The sequence below is a fragment of the Fundulus heteroclitus genome, chromosome 9 (assembly GCF_011125445.2).
Source record: "Fundulus heteroclitus isolate FHET01 chromosome 9, MU-UCD_Fhet_4.1, whole genome shotgun sequence".
NCBI lineage: Eukaryota > Metazoa > Chordata > Actinopteri > Cyprinodontiformes > Fundulidae > Fundulus > Fundulus heteroclitus.
The window spans coordinates 29,714,014-29,729,446 of NC_046369.1; the positions used below are offsets into that span (position 1 = coordinate 29,714,014).

Here is a 15,433-nt window from a genome sequence, read left to right on the forward strand (position 1 = left end):
ATTGTACACAGAGTGTTGCAGAGGCCTCCGCCGGTCTGACCTTTCTAAGCGTTTGCATATCGACTTATTCACGGGAATAATATAAATACAAGCGAACTAATTGTCTTTCTGTCACATAAAAAAAATCTCCAATATCTTGCAGCTTGCAAATCTCCGTGGGACATGAATGATTCACTGCCGTCTGCATCTAGGTTGCATCCATGGGTTTTGGCCCTGCAGGACTAATTATTGGTCAAAGCTCGCCGGCCCCCCCCCGGTTTGAGGCTTATCAGCTTTTTGCGGTTGGAAGGCCTGATTACGTTTCCCAGTCACGCGTGTTATCGCGGCAGATTCGGATCGGCGGCCTTTGTGCAAGCACGCGCACGGGGCGACACAAATCAAACCTCTGCTTCTCCTCTCACTCTGTTCCCCGCCCTCATCGCTCCCCCGCCTACACCACCTCCACAGACATTTCTCTTTTTCTTTGACTGCTGCCTTTTATTTTCTCTTTCCTTGTGCCTCTGCTGCCTTTTACTCCTCCTTTATTTCAGCCTCTCTCAGTCTCCACCACCCTACACTCTAACACCCCCCCCCCCCCCCCCCCCCCCTCCCACCTCTGTGGTTGGCAGTCTCTCTCTGGGACTGTGCACATTCCTGGCTGGAAAATCTGAAGCTTTGTCCAAACACCAGCGTCCAAGATCTGCCCCAGAGAAATCCCACATGGCTGTTTCTATAACTGCAGACCTCCCCCTCCTGACCAATGCACCCCCCCCCCAACCTCAACCTCCCACACCACCCCATCCCACCCTTCCTCCTACTTCACTTCTCCACATACTCTTTCTCCCCTATCAACCTCCCACTCACCATCTTGTGTCGGCTAATTACAAGTATCCGAGTTTAAATAAAAGCAGCTGTGCATTTCATCTGCTTTCTATGCATTTTGCGCCCTGCTCTGACCTCATACTGAGGTCCTAGAATAATAATTCAGAGTTTAAACTCAACAGCACACTGAGCAGACACACATTCCTGCACCCCCCCCCCCCCCCCCCCTCACTGCCAGGGCTCCACCAGGCATCCTGAAGAAAAACAGACGGCTCATGCCTATATACACTCAATCTAGATGCACTCCTCTGTGTGTGTGAGCGTGGGTGCTAGGAGGCCCTGTTCCATATCACAAACATCCATTAGTTTCGAGGAAGGAGACTAGACGACGGCTTCAGACACCGCGGCCCGACGCACAATACTTCGCAGCCGCCCTGAAACCACCAAAGACGGACTTCCACACACGTATGCACAAAAAAAAAGCGCTCTGTACATTCCTGCCTAACTCACGAACAAACGCTGCGATCGAGAGCTGCTGTGTTGCAATCCGGACGCGCTTGCAGAAACTCAAGCAAAACGCAAAAAAAAAAAAATTTTTTTAGCCAAACCGAAAACGCACTTTACGCTCTCGAATCAAGACGTTTATATTTAATGCTTAGAATTAACGGTGGTCGCTTAAAGTTATGCATTCTCTTGCTTTGGCTAATACTCTCTGTTTTAAACATTCCCCCCCACATTTACGGACTTGCAAAAATCTACAAACATTTCTATCTCTTGTACTCATGTGGAGTTGATTCCTAGGTATTAAAGATACAGATGTTAAGACTAAACACACCCTTCAAACATTTTCACACCGTCAAGCAAGAAACACGACAACCCCTGGACCATACGGTCGCCCGAGCAAAGACTACGCGCTAGTTGTCATGTTGTCCTTTCCGAGCAGATGCCGCCGATGCCCTTCCATGCACAGTCTAACCAATGTGCAGACTACTGTACACCAGAAAGATCCTGAACAGGTAGTCTGAACACTGGGATGACGGAGCAGGACCCCCTTCTCGTTTTCTCTCCTCTCTCCGGCCTCGCCTCTTCCATCAGTGGCGGTCGGCTAGCTCTCCCGCCAGAAGCGGAGGAAGAGTCGGCGAAAGAGTTTCCTCTGTTGTTCAGCTGCTATCCGGTCTGGATTGCCGGGTCAAGGGGGCAAAGGGATCTTCCCATGCGTCGGACATCCACTCCTATAGGCGTCTATCCCGCACAGATGTCGGCGCTTCTTGGGCCGGCTGTCCGCCCGCCAGACTGCGTCCCGAGCTTAGTATCCAGTCTTGACGTGGCACATTCGCTCATTCAGCCAGAGATCTGCCTGTTCACTCTAGGAAGGCATAAGGAAATAAGGGGAGTGAGAGAAGGAGAGAGAGTTAGGGAGGAACTTAGCAGCCATATATGGATTGATGGAACCCATGGGGAATCAACTTTGCAGTGGTCTGGATTTTCTCGCCATTTCTTCTTCGCTGCCCCCTCAGCTTTCCATGTTCCACAAAGTTTCCTGCCATACGTTATAGTAAAGTTTACTTGCCTCTATCACTCTGTCATCCTGCCTCCTTCTCTCTTTTTTACATCTATACTTTCTACTTCTACCCCATCAGAGCACCCTATACTCGCTCCAGTCCCCTCCCCTCTCCCTAAAGCGATCCCAGATGTTGCTGTACGGGCGCCAATCGCGTTCTGTCATTTTTTTTTTTTTTGCAATGTCTGTTACAGGAAGTGGGCCTCTTTGGAAAAAAAAAACAAAAAAAAAAAAACGAAAGGGGAGAAAAGGAAGAGAGTCATAGGGTTCAGGGGAGCACTCAGAGAGGGAAGACCTAAATGTAGTGTCAAATCTCGTTCCACACGTTTCCACATCTTTACTCACAGAGCATCCAGGACTGTTAGCAGATCCTCTGAGAACCCAACTCTATGGATGCCATCATTTTCTTTACAACACCCATGGCTGTCCCTATGACTAGTGTTTCTGGAAGGCCTCTCCTCCAAGGTTAGTCAGAGCGGCTGGGGAAGAAAGATGAGGGGGAAGGGCTGCATTTCAGGAGAAATGTTGTGTTAGAGCTTTAGTCCTGACTAATGACTTTCACATGTGGGCCCGGCATCTTTCTTGCTTTTTTTTTTTTTTTTTTTTGTACTCCCCTCATTGCCTCCCTCCTCCTCTTCACTTCTACATCATACCCTGCCTCCATACTGTCTGGTTCCCCTCACACCGGCTTCTCAGCCCCTTCAGCTGTTTTCTGCCTTTCAGGAATCTCGATGTAGAAACTCCTACACTTGCTGGGATCTCTTTGCCCCTTTTCTCTGGTGTCGCTTACCTGTGAGCGAGAAAGCGAGTGGCAGAAACATTACTTTATATGCAGAACAGAAATTTATGCTTACCTTCTTTTTTTTTGTTTTTTTTTTTATTTCTTTTTTTTACATTTTGTCAAGTTCAAATAATAAGGTTCAATGTAGTTTGTTGGGATATTACAGGATGGACTAACACACAGTACTGCGGAAGGAAAGCGGTACTTTGATTTCAAAGTGTTTTACTCGAACAAATCTGAAAAGGTGTGGCACCCCAAAAAGCCGGTCCTTTGTAAAACCACTCAGGGTTATAGCAGCAGGGATGTTGGCGTACGTCTCTGCCAGTTTTGCACATCTACAGACTTTTTTTTGGTCCATTGTTCTTAGATGGAGAGCATCTTTGGACGGCAGCTCTTAAGTACTGACACACATTTCCATTCATATTTATGCCTAGAGGCTCTGACTTGGCCAATCTATTACATGATTTGGCTTTGACCTGAACCGTTGCTGATCACAGGTTCATGGTCACTATCCTATGACAAAGTGAATTTCTATCTATATTAAAGGTCTTAAGAAGTCAGAAGTGGCCCGTATTTAGCTCCCTGCATCGAGCCAGACCACCTTCCCCCTGTTAAAAAAGTTCTCCCCCCCAACATGATGCTCCCTCCACCTTGTGTTACAGTGCGGGATCACATGTTCAGGCCGAGGCACAGTGTTGGTGGTTTTCTCTTTTGCACATAGGGGAAACACTTATATTTTGTCTGGCCGTTATGTAAGACCAGCCAACTTTTTTTTTTTTTATCTCTGGCCCCCAAGTGAACCTGCTTGACTGTCTCTGTTGTTTCCTGCTATCAAAACTAATGTTGCCTTTCTGTGATGTCATATTTTACTCAGCGAGCCTCTGTCAAACTTTTATCTCTCCACGCTCTCTTTTCCAGGAAAAGGAGAAGAAGTACATGCTTCCCCTGGACAACTTAAGGCTCAGAGATGTGGAAAAGGGCTTCATGTCCAGCAAGTTTGTTTTTGCTATCTTCAACACGGAGTTAAGGTTTGTGTGTGTGCGCGTGCGTCCATGCGTGCGCGTCTGTGTTTGTTTGGTGAGTCAGCGTCTGAGTCAGAGGCGGGAGTGCTGCTCGTGTCACCTGCGTGTTCACGTTTTTGGGGGACATTTTCTAAGGGTGGACACTGTCAGCGAGGGAAAAGGAGGTAATTTGCCCTTCCACTAACCCTCTTTCATTCAGCTCTGCCACTTGAAGTAAATGCATATCCATTTGGGTACTGGACAATGTCCCAGGCTGTTGAGGGCAGAGTTTATGTGTGTGAAACGGAGACCAAGGGAAAGGCGGTGGAGAAATGAGAACAGCAGTGTTTAGGAGCTGGCGCTGACCCAAAGCCTGGCTGATCGTACCAAAAGCATATGGGCTTTGTTTATAATTCTGTCCTGCGCCGGATTAGGACGCAAAACCCCCGGGTTTGAAGGTGCCTGCGGACGTTTGTGCGTTCGTGCATGCAGCCTTTGCGAAGAGTGTGCCTGTGGACCGCAGCATACCGACGGCAGGCTCATTAAGCAGCTAATCAAAGCCAGAGAGCTTGGATCAGAGATGAGGCTGCTCATGTTTGGAAAGAATTGCTCGACTCACCACAAAAAGGAGGGAGAGAGAAGAATTGGAAGTGCAGAGAGAAGAAAGAAGGCGCGAGAGAGAGTATCAGAGCCATCAGCCAGGAATGTGTCAGACTCTGTCCTGTGGCGCCCCCCACTCCCCACCTCTCTCCCTGAGCCCTTATGGTCTCTGTTTCTCTTTCTGTGTTTGTGTGTGGAGTGGGGGGGGGGGGGGGCAGACATAGCAGTTGCTTTGTCCCTGCATGACAGTAATCAAAACCCTCAGGAAACTTCAAATCTCAGGCGGTTGTGGCTCTGCAGAAATCCCCCCCCAAAAAAACAACCTCCCAAAACTTAGGAGCTGAGCGGAGGCTTGCAACAAGAACAAGAGCAACAGCGTGATGTTCGCGCTAAATCAGAATAGAGAACGCTCAGAGTGTGTGCTCACTGGTGCGTGCAGATGTCGGCGTCTTTATTGTAGCGTAATAGCGCTCCAGTATTGTCATGGTTGGCCTTACTCCCCGTGTGTTAGCCACCACGCCCTGACATATTAGCCTCAGCCATCGTAGACCAGTTATAAGCCCACAAACTGAAAGCCCATTTCCTGATCTTTCTATAAACTTCTCTTTTGGTTCAGCCGTTCCAGTTTCTCCTCCGTATTCCTGCTGTTTTTTTTTTTCCTCTTTATATACAAAGGTTTCGCATATTTGAGGTTAATTGCTGCATGTTCCGAATGTGAGAAGGGAACAACAAAACAACTAGGCGATTAAAGAAAAATGTTCAACAGATGGGCCGCAGCCCGCTCCAGAGCCTGGAGTTGTGTCTTACTTTGCCGTGCTGGCTTGACAGCCACTGCGGGGAGATAGTAACGTGGGATAATGTGGGTGTGAGATTTAAGGGCGAAGAACAAGTGAAAGATGAGCTTTAAACGTGGGAAGGTACACGACGGTAACGACAGCAAAGGTTGTCAAGCGCTTTGATGGAGGTTAAAAAAAAACCCCCGTGCTCCTTTAAGTGTACGGCTGTTCCTGAACGCTTCCATTAGGGCCTGTTACTTGCATCAAGGTATCCCAAGGTTTTACATTTACACAAGTCCTTGTGATGAGACGCCACAGAAAGAGTGGGCGGACCCCCAGCCCCCCCCCCCCCCCCCCCCCCCCCCTGACTGTATGGAGCTTAAAGTAAAACAGAAACGGCCAGCTGAAAGAAGGCTCCTACATTCTCCTCCCGCTTACAAAATAAGTAAAGTAAGGACATTTTAGTGATTTAGCTGCACAGTAACATACATTTTAGAACATTGAAAAGAGAAATAAAAAAAAATTAGAATATAACATAATGTAAAACACATCACAGCAATATAATAACAGCAGCCCAGGGACCGCTGAGGCTAAAATGCTTAGAAAGAACGCCTTTAGTTGCTTTTCACAGGTAATGTGGTAAACAGTCTTGGTCCAACAGCTTGGAAAAGCTCTGTTTCCTCGGGTCATCAGCATCAGAAAGAGAAAAGCGGGTGTTTGAAAATATTCCCAGACGGAAGAATCCGACAGTCGTGACGTGTCGACTGAGGGAAAGCGACCTATCGCCCTCAAACTAGAGTTTGAGAAACAGATTTGTTTTTCTGCTTTACAGTAAAATAAACATGATCATTTATGTATCAAGAGTCACTTATCAGAATATGTCCTGGATTTCATTATCAAGTATTTTTTTTTTTTTTCTTGCTTCCACTTAACTGTCTTCAATGTAACATCTTATCGTTTATATATCTACTAGATGCAAACTGATTTGTTTTTTTACTTTTGCACTGAAGTTGTGACTCATGCAAATCTAAACCCTAAAACTAATCCCTTCTTTTAACATTTATTCAGCAAGGGTCTGGTAACATCAATGCATACCTAAAGGTGCATTGACTAAAACAGTGCAAAGTCGGATCAAGAATGATACACCAGCAAATCCAAAAAAATAAATAAACTTAAGTCTATTTTTAGAAATGCCGATTAATACATGTTACAGATATTATTATAACTGTAACAATCAAGTTGTTATATTATTTTAGCAGGGGCAGTAATAATTATTGCTTTTCTCTTTAAATAAAAACAAGGACATCTTATACATTTGAGTATTTTTTTGTGTGAAAACAGTAAAGCTGTGATATTTTCCCCCGGGCATTTCCTACTGTGAGAATCTCATCCTGACTCGTGTCTAGTTTGCACAAACATGGAGTGTGTAAAAGGCTTATCTTGGTCTTCTTGTGTATCAGTTTCTTCTCACACTTGGTTTGATCGTGGAGAATTTTTCACGTAGCGCTGCTGAATACGGCCCAGCCGCAGAAATGTTTTCTGCTTCTTTTTTCTTTTTTTTTTTTTTCACAAGAAACTGTGCTCCCTTTTGTGGTTCCCAAATGAAGTCTGATCCAGTTTTGGCTCACACAGAGCGATCATGCTGCGGTAATCGTTACAGTGCACCCAATCATCTAAGAGACGAGTCTGACTTTAACAAGTCCTCACACAGTAAATTAGAAAACATTGTTCTGTACGATTCGTTTCTGATGACTCAATAATCGTTTTTATTTGCTTTTTTTGGTTCAAACCGAGGCTGAAGACGGAAATCGTGAGAACCCGTCAGCAAAGAGAGCAATGTTTAGAACGCGTTCGTGTTTAATGAAGGCTGAATTATAGGGTCTGGATGTTCTGGTGACGTTTACAGTGTAACACGGGAAGCAGCGGCAGTCATGTCGTTTAACTACAGGTACATCTCAGGAGGTTGGGATAGGCGCTACCATGAGGCTCCCATCAACTCTGACCAGCATCCCTGTCCCTGCTGAAGAAAAGCATCCTCACCTCATGAACCTGCCACCTTCGTGTTTTCCCATGGGGTGGAAGGGATTAATATGATGCCCATTGTTTGTTTTATACCTCACATTCTGTTTTGCTCATTGGCCAAAAAGTTAAAGTGCAGATTGTGCTGTAAACTGCAAACTGATTGTCTTTTTTCAACAATGGCTTTCACAGACAGACTTGTGAAATTGCACAACTAATATTATTTTGTTTTATTTTACCTTTATGTATGCAGGTTGTCTCCCTGAGATCTAATATCTCATTTACAAGACAAAAAACAACAGCAGGAAGTTACAAACACTGTAACAAAAGCGGTAATTAAAACATTTGATTGAGATTGGATAAACTAAAAGAATATGCCCTAAAAACCAGAGCAGGTTCTGAAGGAGGCCTTCTCTGTGTTTCTTAAAATAAATTTAAATTGTCCCTGAAGAATCAACGTGGATAGTTTCACATCCTGCTGCAGAGCGGTCCAAGTTGATGGGGCAGAGTTAGAAAATGCCTTTTTTTTTTTCTGATCGTCCTTCTAATCAGGAGACGATGTCCTGAGAACAAAGTCTGCGGATGGACTGTCTAGTGCAGGCGTGTCCAAAGTGTGGCCCGGGGGCCATTTGTGGGACCTGCACTGATTTTTCACGGCCCGCCAGCATAGGTGGCTGGTGTAGATGGAAACATTTATTATTTATTAATATTTATTTATCTATTTTCAATCAGGGCAAAATTGTTACACAAAAGATAAAACCTTACAATTGAAAATGTTAGGTACAACACAAGGTATTTGACTTTTATAACCACAATTTTCACATTCCCTTTAAATTCATAGTATTAAAAAAAGACCTTCATCAGTCTGATGACTTTTCCTCAAATGCAAACTTTCGTGCATTAAAATCTGCTTTGAATCCATTTATTAAAATTCCCTAAATGCAGCAATGATTTTCAAAGAAGTGAGGATCCCCAGTAAAATAATTAGCAAACTGGGTGACCAGTACGGCAAAACCCGATTTAACTTCTGGATCTGCAATGATTTAAGCATTACTTACTTACAGAAAATCTGATTTAATTTGTTTAATTAAGATGATAAAATTTCATAGACCAGGTAAAAAAAATTCACAACATAATTCATATAGGTTATTTTCTTTCTTTTTTTTGACCCTCGACTACTTGCTGAAAACTGTGGACACCCCTGGTCTAGTGACATTTAGGAGGATAAATAAGGCGGGAACAATCAAGGAATAACTTCATAAATGAAAGCGTACCAACGCGTCTGTCTGCGAATCGATATCGGACGCCCAGTAGACCTGAGAATATGAAGTACAGGGATGAGTGGGAGATTTACACCGTGTTATGAAGCGTAACGCTCCATGACAGATAGCATCCATAGGTGCCCCGTCAGCACAATCCCTCCTGAGCTGTGGATCCCTGGAGCTCTGCCAGAGTTACCATGGACAACCTGGCTGCTTCACTGATTAATGCTCGGCTTGCTATCAGTAGACGTGGATGTCCATGTCTAGGTAGCCTTGCAAATGCTTTCCGTTTTCAGAGGATGGACTGAACAGTCCTCTGTGGGGAGTTCAAAGCTCGGCTTATTGTTTTCTCACCTAACCCAGCGTTAAACTTCCACGCGACCTTCTCCCTCACCTCTCCGCTGTGTACCTCGGTCTTCATGATGCTGCTTGTTCACCAATGTTCTCCAACAAACCTCTGAGGACTTCACAGAACAGCTGGATTTATACACAGATGGACGCTGTTTAATAATTCGGTGGCTTCAATGGCAGGAGGTTGAGTTGGAATTTACATAGGGGGCATTGCAGTAATGCAGGCTGGAAAGAAATTCACGGCACCTTTTTCTGATTTCATTTGTTCAAAACAATGTGAATCCCCTATTTTTCTTCTGCTGCCACGCCACAGTTAAGCATTATAATTAGCTGGTCTAGCAGCTAGAGCGATGTGCCACATAGCATCCAAATAAACTGTTTGTTACATGACTGAATGGAAACAAAAAAAGAGAAAGATATGAATGAGTTTACGGGGCACTGCGAACGTTTCTTTACAAATATGGATTTTGAACTCTCTCTTTGTCCTTTTCTCCTCTAACGTTACTATAATGAATTGCAGAAACGTGTACAAGGACTACAAATGCTTGGAGCTGGCGTGTAACTCCCAGGAGGAGCTGGACAGCTGGAAGGCATCTCTGCTGCGGGCCGGAGTCTACCCCGACAAAATCGCCGTCAGTACTTTAACCCCTGATTTCAGCCTAAATAAATCAAAGCCTGACCTCTGATGCGCGGGTAGGAGGGGGGGGGTCACCACCTGCATGCACCGTTCCCTTTGGTCCCATGCACCCATTGCCTTCGCTGACCTTAAACCCAAGGAATAACCCCAGAACCCTCTCTCTCCATGCTCCCCCTTCTCTCCCACCCTTTGCCAAAGTGAAAAAGTGAGCCCTCCACCCCTTCCATCCCGCTCTGTCGTTGGCTCTTTAGCCCGCATTCTTGGTCCGTGATGTCACCGCAATATGTGTGCGCGTGTGTGTTCTAGTCTGTTTCTAATCAGCAGCTCCCCATCCCTTACCCGCTCAACTTTTTTTTTCTTTCTTCTCCCCCCTCCTCCTCTCCCTCCATCTTTTATGTTCCTGTTCTCTTTCTGTCGATGCCGTTTCTTCCTGACTATATATACGTGACAGGTTATTGGCCTGCATGCAGGTTAATGAGTAACTTTATTCCTGCACTTCGTTGCACTATAGTATACATCATTAGTTAAAGCTGAGAGCTCTGTGCGCGCTGCATAGTACGTCAGGTGTGTGCTAATATATCTAATAATAATAATAATAATAATATTATTTGTGTGTCACACAGGTAGATGGGCAGCAAAGTTCAGACCCTCAGCTGGAGCGGCAGGTGGAGACTATCCGTAACCTGGTGGACTCCTACATGAGCATCATCTATAAGACCATGAGGGATTTGATGCCAAAGACCATCATGCACCTCATGATCAATAGTGTAAGCTATTTACATCGTTTGTTCTTTCAACCCTATGTATAGTCTCTATAAATCTTTTAATTTCGCCCCTTCAGCTTTTTTTCCTCATATTTCTTTTTTTGTCAAACATTCATGCATTCTCGTTTAAAAAAAAATCCCACGTACATGACTAAAGTGAAAAAGGAAATTCAGAGAAAAGAGTTTGTCTTGCTCCGGTCCTGGGTGAAGCTCGTCACGTCGGTGTCCGGTCTCTGTGTGTAGGTGAAGGAGTTCATTAGCTCGGAGCTGCTGGCGCAGCTCTACGCTCTGGGGGAATGCTCAACTCTGATGGATGAGTCACCGCAGCAGAAGCAGCACCGCGAGGAAGTGCTCCGCAAACACTCTGCCCTGAAGGAGGCGCTCACCGTCATCGGGGAGATCTCCACCTCCACCTTCACCACCCCGCTGCCTCCCCCCGTCGACTCTTCCTGGATACATCACCTGAGGTACAAACGTGGACAATCTGAGGGACTCTCGAGAGCGTAGACGCCCCATGTTAAAAAGCCTGCTTTTTTTTTTCTAACGTGATCAATGAAACTTTGATAAATAATATTTTAACTTTCTTCGGCGTATATCCTGCACAGTCAAATTAAACAAAAAAAAACAAAAAACTAGCCTCTCTGAGAAAGAAAAAGAAAAGGTGCAATTATCCTATTGTGTGCAAACTGCTAAACTAACACTTTGTTGAAGCAGAGTCTGGTTGAGTTTTAGCCTTCTCTGTTCTTGAATACAGTCATAGGGAATCTGACCCGCCTGAAATAATTTTTGGCTTTCCGAGTTGGACTTTCCTCACATTCACTCATTTGCATCCTTTTGTTAATGCCACGATTTGCAGAGAAGTTACAAAGCCTGAAAGGAATCTTATTGTACAAAGGTATCAGTCAGGAGAAGGGGAAAAATGTAACATTTCCAGAGGTCTACAGCAGCACTGGGAGACCTGCAGACATTTCCAAACAAGCTCGGGTTGTGTCCTACAGGTGACAACAATCTGGTTTATTTCTCCATACAGGACGTAGGGTTGTTGGACAGAATTCCTTTCTGCCAAAGACAAATGTCAAAAGGCCTTGGTAAAGTCTCCCGAACCCTTGTAGGAAAATGTGCTTTGATCTGATTAAAACTTAGCTGATCTTTTATCTGACAGCTCTTGTGGCGCCATCATGGTCTGGGGTTACCCTTTCCAGATGACACTGTTTTATTCTCACGTTGGTTGAAATAACGGAAAGTTCAAGTACCAGTCAGTCTGGCCCAAAACCTTCAGGTTTCTGCTTGAAGGGGAAGAAGTTTTTCTTTTTTTTTTCTTTTTTTCCAGCATCACAGAGAGTCCAAGCATACATCCAAAGAAACTAAAGAGTGACTTCACGAGAGGAAAAAGTAACGGCTCTGGGAACGGTCCAGTCGGAGTCCAGAACTAAATTCAACAGAAAGTCTGTAGGGTCATGTAAAGAGGGCCGTGCACAAGAGATGTGGATTTGGGCTCACATCTGCGGGCGAAGATCCTGCTGGATGCTGAAACTGAACCAGAAGGTGTTTTAAACAAAGCGTTAGTAGGTTAGGCTGTGCAGACTGGTTGCATAGTTTCACCATCACAACAGCCTGGCGTGTTAACAGGGTGTGTGCAGAACATGGATGCTGCACATAAGGGGGTGAACTTTAGGTCCTGTGTTTTGAGGTTCTCTTCTCAATCCAGCTCAAGGCATCGTAAAGACTCAGCAGCGACCGCCGGCAGGCCAGCGATTCGAGCCCATGCTCCGCCGGCTCCTCGCCTAGCTCCCGCCGGACCCAACTCTTCCTCCGATGGTCTTCAGCAGCTCACCGGACAACATAACCGCGTCGCAGCCAGCGTGCCAAGGTGACTTTGAAACGGGGGGGAAATGGTCCCCCAAAAGCGTACCTTTTGAACCACACTGACCCCGTAGGTCTGGGTATTTAGGCACTCACACTCCCAATCACCAGGTCCTCTGCAGAGGCACAGGGGCAGAGTTGATATTTGAGCTGGGTGGGGGTCTGCTGGAAAAATGTGTTTCTCATATTCCCCTTCCCCAACAGCCTCGGTAGACAGGACTTTTCTTCTTGCAGCTTTCTACCGGAGCCAGAAACAACAGGCTCGGTTCTTTGTCAAGTTTTCATCTTTACATCAGTCATTCAACCCCCCCCCCCCCTTTCTCCAAGCATGCATTTGTTTTATGGCCGTTCAGAGTTCCCCCTCATGCAGAAACAATTATTTTTCCTTCTCCCCATATGCCTTTTTCTCGTACTTTTTCTTCATTTCTTCATGCCGGTTCCTCCCCTGCTTTTGGCGTGGCTCTCCTTTCTCTCTCTGCCTCATTTCCTCTGTGCTCTCCAATGGTTCCTTAGATTCTTTCTCGCACTCGGTCTTTCTTTTACCGCCTCTTGCCATCCAAACCAACCTCCCTTTAAGAAGCCTTTGCACGTTGCAGTATTTCTGTACGTCTATTATTATTTTTTCCTCTTTATTCTCGGCGTTGTAACATATACCGGCTAGGACGAATGACTCTCGCAACCATGATGTGGAGTTAGCAAATAGAAATAAGCTATACAATGTCTCGCAATAGTATTCATACCCTTCACCTCCACACGGCAGCTGCATTCATACCAAGATTAAATGACACTGGGGGACACTCTTTATTTATTGGGTGACTTCAGAAGGCAGTTGGTTGCATTTGCTGTTATCAAGTGGTAGAGTAAAAGGGGCTGAATACAAAAGCATGGCAGGTTTTTAGAGCTTTTATTGAGCAAAAACTGAGAAAAAACATGTAACTTTTCCCATCTAGCTCACAAATAAGGCCACTTCGTGGCACTTGGTTTCTCCAAAAGGAATCAAATAACACGCTTTCAAGCTTGTTTGCCCAAATCATCTAGCTCAAAAGATTTTTCTGAAATATATTTAAAATGCATTAAGGGGTCTAGAAGGCATTTGTTGTAAGACTTTAAAGAGACTGGGTGCTAATACTTATATTGTATCTGACCTTCTCTCCAGGAGGCAACCCCCAGCGATCCCAGGTGTGAAATAGGTCTGCCCCACAGAGCTCTCCTCTGTCCCTCGGCTCCTGTGACCACTGCCGAGAAGCGCCGGTGTCCTGCGTGATGTAGAATCCAGCTGAAGCCCTTTCCTGGGCTTCTCCACTTCTCCGCTGGGAACTGATGTCTGCAAAATTCACTCCGGCCTGAGCCTGTTTTGTATATAATATGTCTGGCTGTTAAAAGCTGGAATGTGCGTGGCTGTCTGCTGATATTTCTCAAGTGCCTGAACTATGTATTATATTAAAAAATATGCCTGAAAGTATTCAACTACAGAAAAATGCAAATGTATTTTCGGCTCTATCGTTTGTGAATAAAAATGAGTTTATTTTCCGCATGTTTTCTTATATTCCCCTGGGAGTAAAAAAAAATATTTTTTTTGGGAATGTGATTGCATTGCTGGACATTTTCAGCCGAGCATCCTTCAAGGAGGGTCGGAGCAGGCAATGGTCTCTCCTAGTCACAAATTTCTGTGGGGGCTAAAAACTGTTCCATGGGGAAGTCGGCTGCCATTTTGCTCCTACTGCTTGATCTGCAATAGGCTGCAGTTTGAAAATCCCCTTAAACAGCGTCTTGAGCAATACTGTGGGATACAATTTTGAGAATCCTTGTGGATAATGAGAGAAAATACACCCAGACCTTCTCTCGCTGTTCAGTTTTTTTTCTACCCCTGTTCAGCAACATATCATTACAGCAACATTGCTAGGGCTTGGTGGAAATCTTTTTTAAGTTAACTTAATAGTCTTTGAGATAATATATTCAAGCATCCATATGATAAAAAGTCATACATGAGTGCATACTTGGTGAGCCAGAGCAATTTCCATTAAAAACTGGACATATTTACAGCTTAATTTCAGAATTTAACTATGTGTACATTGAAAAGAATTAAAGCAGAATGCCTTTTTATTTATGTGTTTAATGTCAGAATGTTATCTGCTTTGTAAATTGTGAATATATATCCAATAGTCTTGCAAGTGAGCTTTAGGCAAAATTAAAGCATTATAAGTAAATGACTTGACATTTGTTCTAGCCACTAAAAATGCTAAAACAAATAATCAGTTTTTTTTCTAGAGAGATAGATACAATTCCGCGTTGAAGGGTTTTCTGGACGCTCCTGTCCACGGGGTCAGAGGAAATGTATTTTCCCACACAGAAGTCTTTATTCCAGCGTTAGAAACGACGACCTGTAGATTCTCTGCGCTCGCGACGCGCCGTTTCCATGACCACCGCGGGTCTCCGTGGCTCCGTGAGGACGCTGCCCGCAGCAGAAGGCCGATTCAACCCGCAGTAGGGGGGCTGCTTCCGGCGCGCTGCTTAAACCATGGCACCGAGAAGGCCCGCCGTCGCGACCCGGACCAAGGCGAGCAGAACGGCGGTGAAGGTACGACCCCTAGCGGCCGCTAGCTGCTCCCAGCTCTCTGGTGTCGCGTTAGCGGCAAACGTTGACTTGTAGTTTTTAAATGAAATACTCTGCGTTGACCTAGATGTGTAACACGTTGCGTCTTTAAGCCAAAATGAAGAAAAACACAGTAACTCGCTGGTATTTTCCTTGTCCAAACAAAAAATATAAACTTCAGAATCTCTGATATACATGGATTTTTTTTTTTATAATCTCCGATATTAAACGTTAATCAACATTGAACAGCTGACGTCACTGTTTAAAGTAGTAGCATCATGGCTGACAGCAGCTTTCTGAACGGGGACCGAATAAACTAAACATAACCCTAGCCTAGCTAAGCTGTCCTGTCCAGAACAGACGTAGATATGTTTATGTGAACACTGCCTCATTATTAAGAAGATGACGCTTCCTTGAAATACAA

At 44.9% G+C, this 15,433-nt stretch overlaps 1 protein-coding gene across 1 annotated transcript; it reads left to right on the plus strand.

Annotated features, from left to right (window-relative positions):
- The first annotated feature begins 2,627 nt into the window (after positions 1-2,627).
- On the plus strand, positions 2,628-13,929 carry LOC118564189 (dynamin-3-like). Its single transcript, XM_036141433.1, has 7 exons — positions 2,628-2,827; positions 4,062-4,171; positions 9,673-9,784; positions 10,413-10,556; positions 10,797-11,020; positions 12,262-12,423; positions 13,573-13,929. The coding sequence occupies exons 2-7, from the start codon at positions 4,080-4,082 to the stop codon at positions 13,604-13,606; spliced, it is 768 nt and encodes a 255-aa protein (XP_035997326.1). The 5' UTR covers positions 2,628-2,827; positions 4,062-4,079; the 3' UTR covers positions 13,607-13,929.
- Positions 13,930-15,433: the final 1,504 nt, after the last annotated feature.

What these genes read in the sequence shown, in the direction of transcription:
- LOC118564189 (XM_036141433.1), top strand. Translation starts at nt 4,080, where the DNA reads ATGCTTCCCCTGGACAACTTAAGGCTCAGAGATGTGGAAAAGGGCTTC. An exon ending in TCTACCCCGACAAAATCGCC is followed by an intron (nt 9,785 to 10,412) that starts GTCAGTACTTTA and finishes TGTGTCACACAG; the next exon opens with GTAGATGGGCAGCAAAGTTC. An exon ending in TCCTGGATACATCACCTGAG is followed by an intron (nt 11,021 to 12,261) that starts GTACAAACGTGG and finishes TTCTCAATCCAG; the next exon opens with CTCAAGGCATCGTAAAGACT.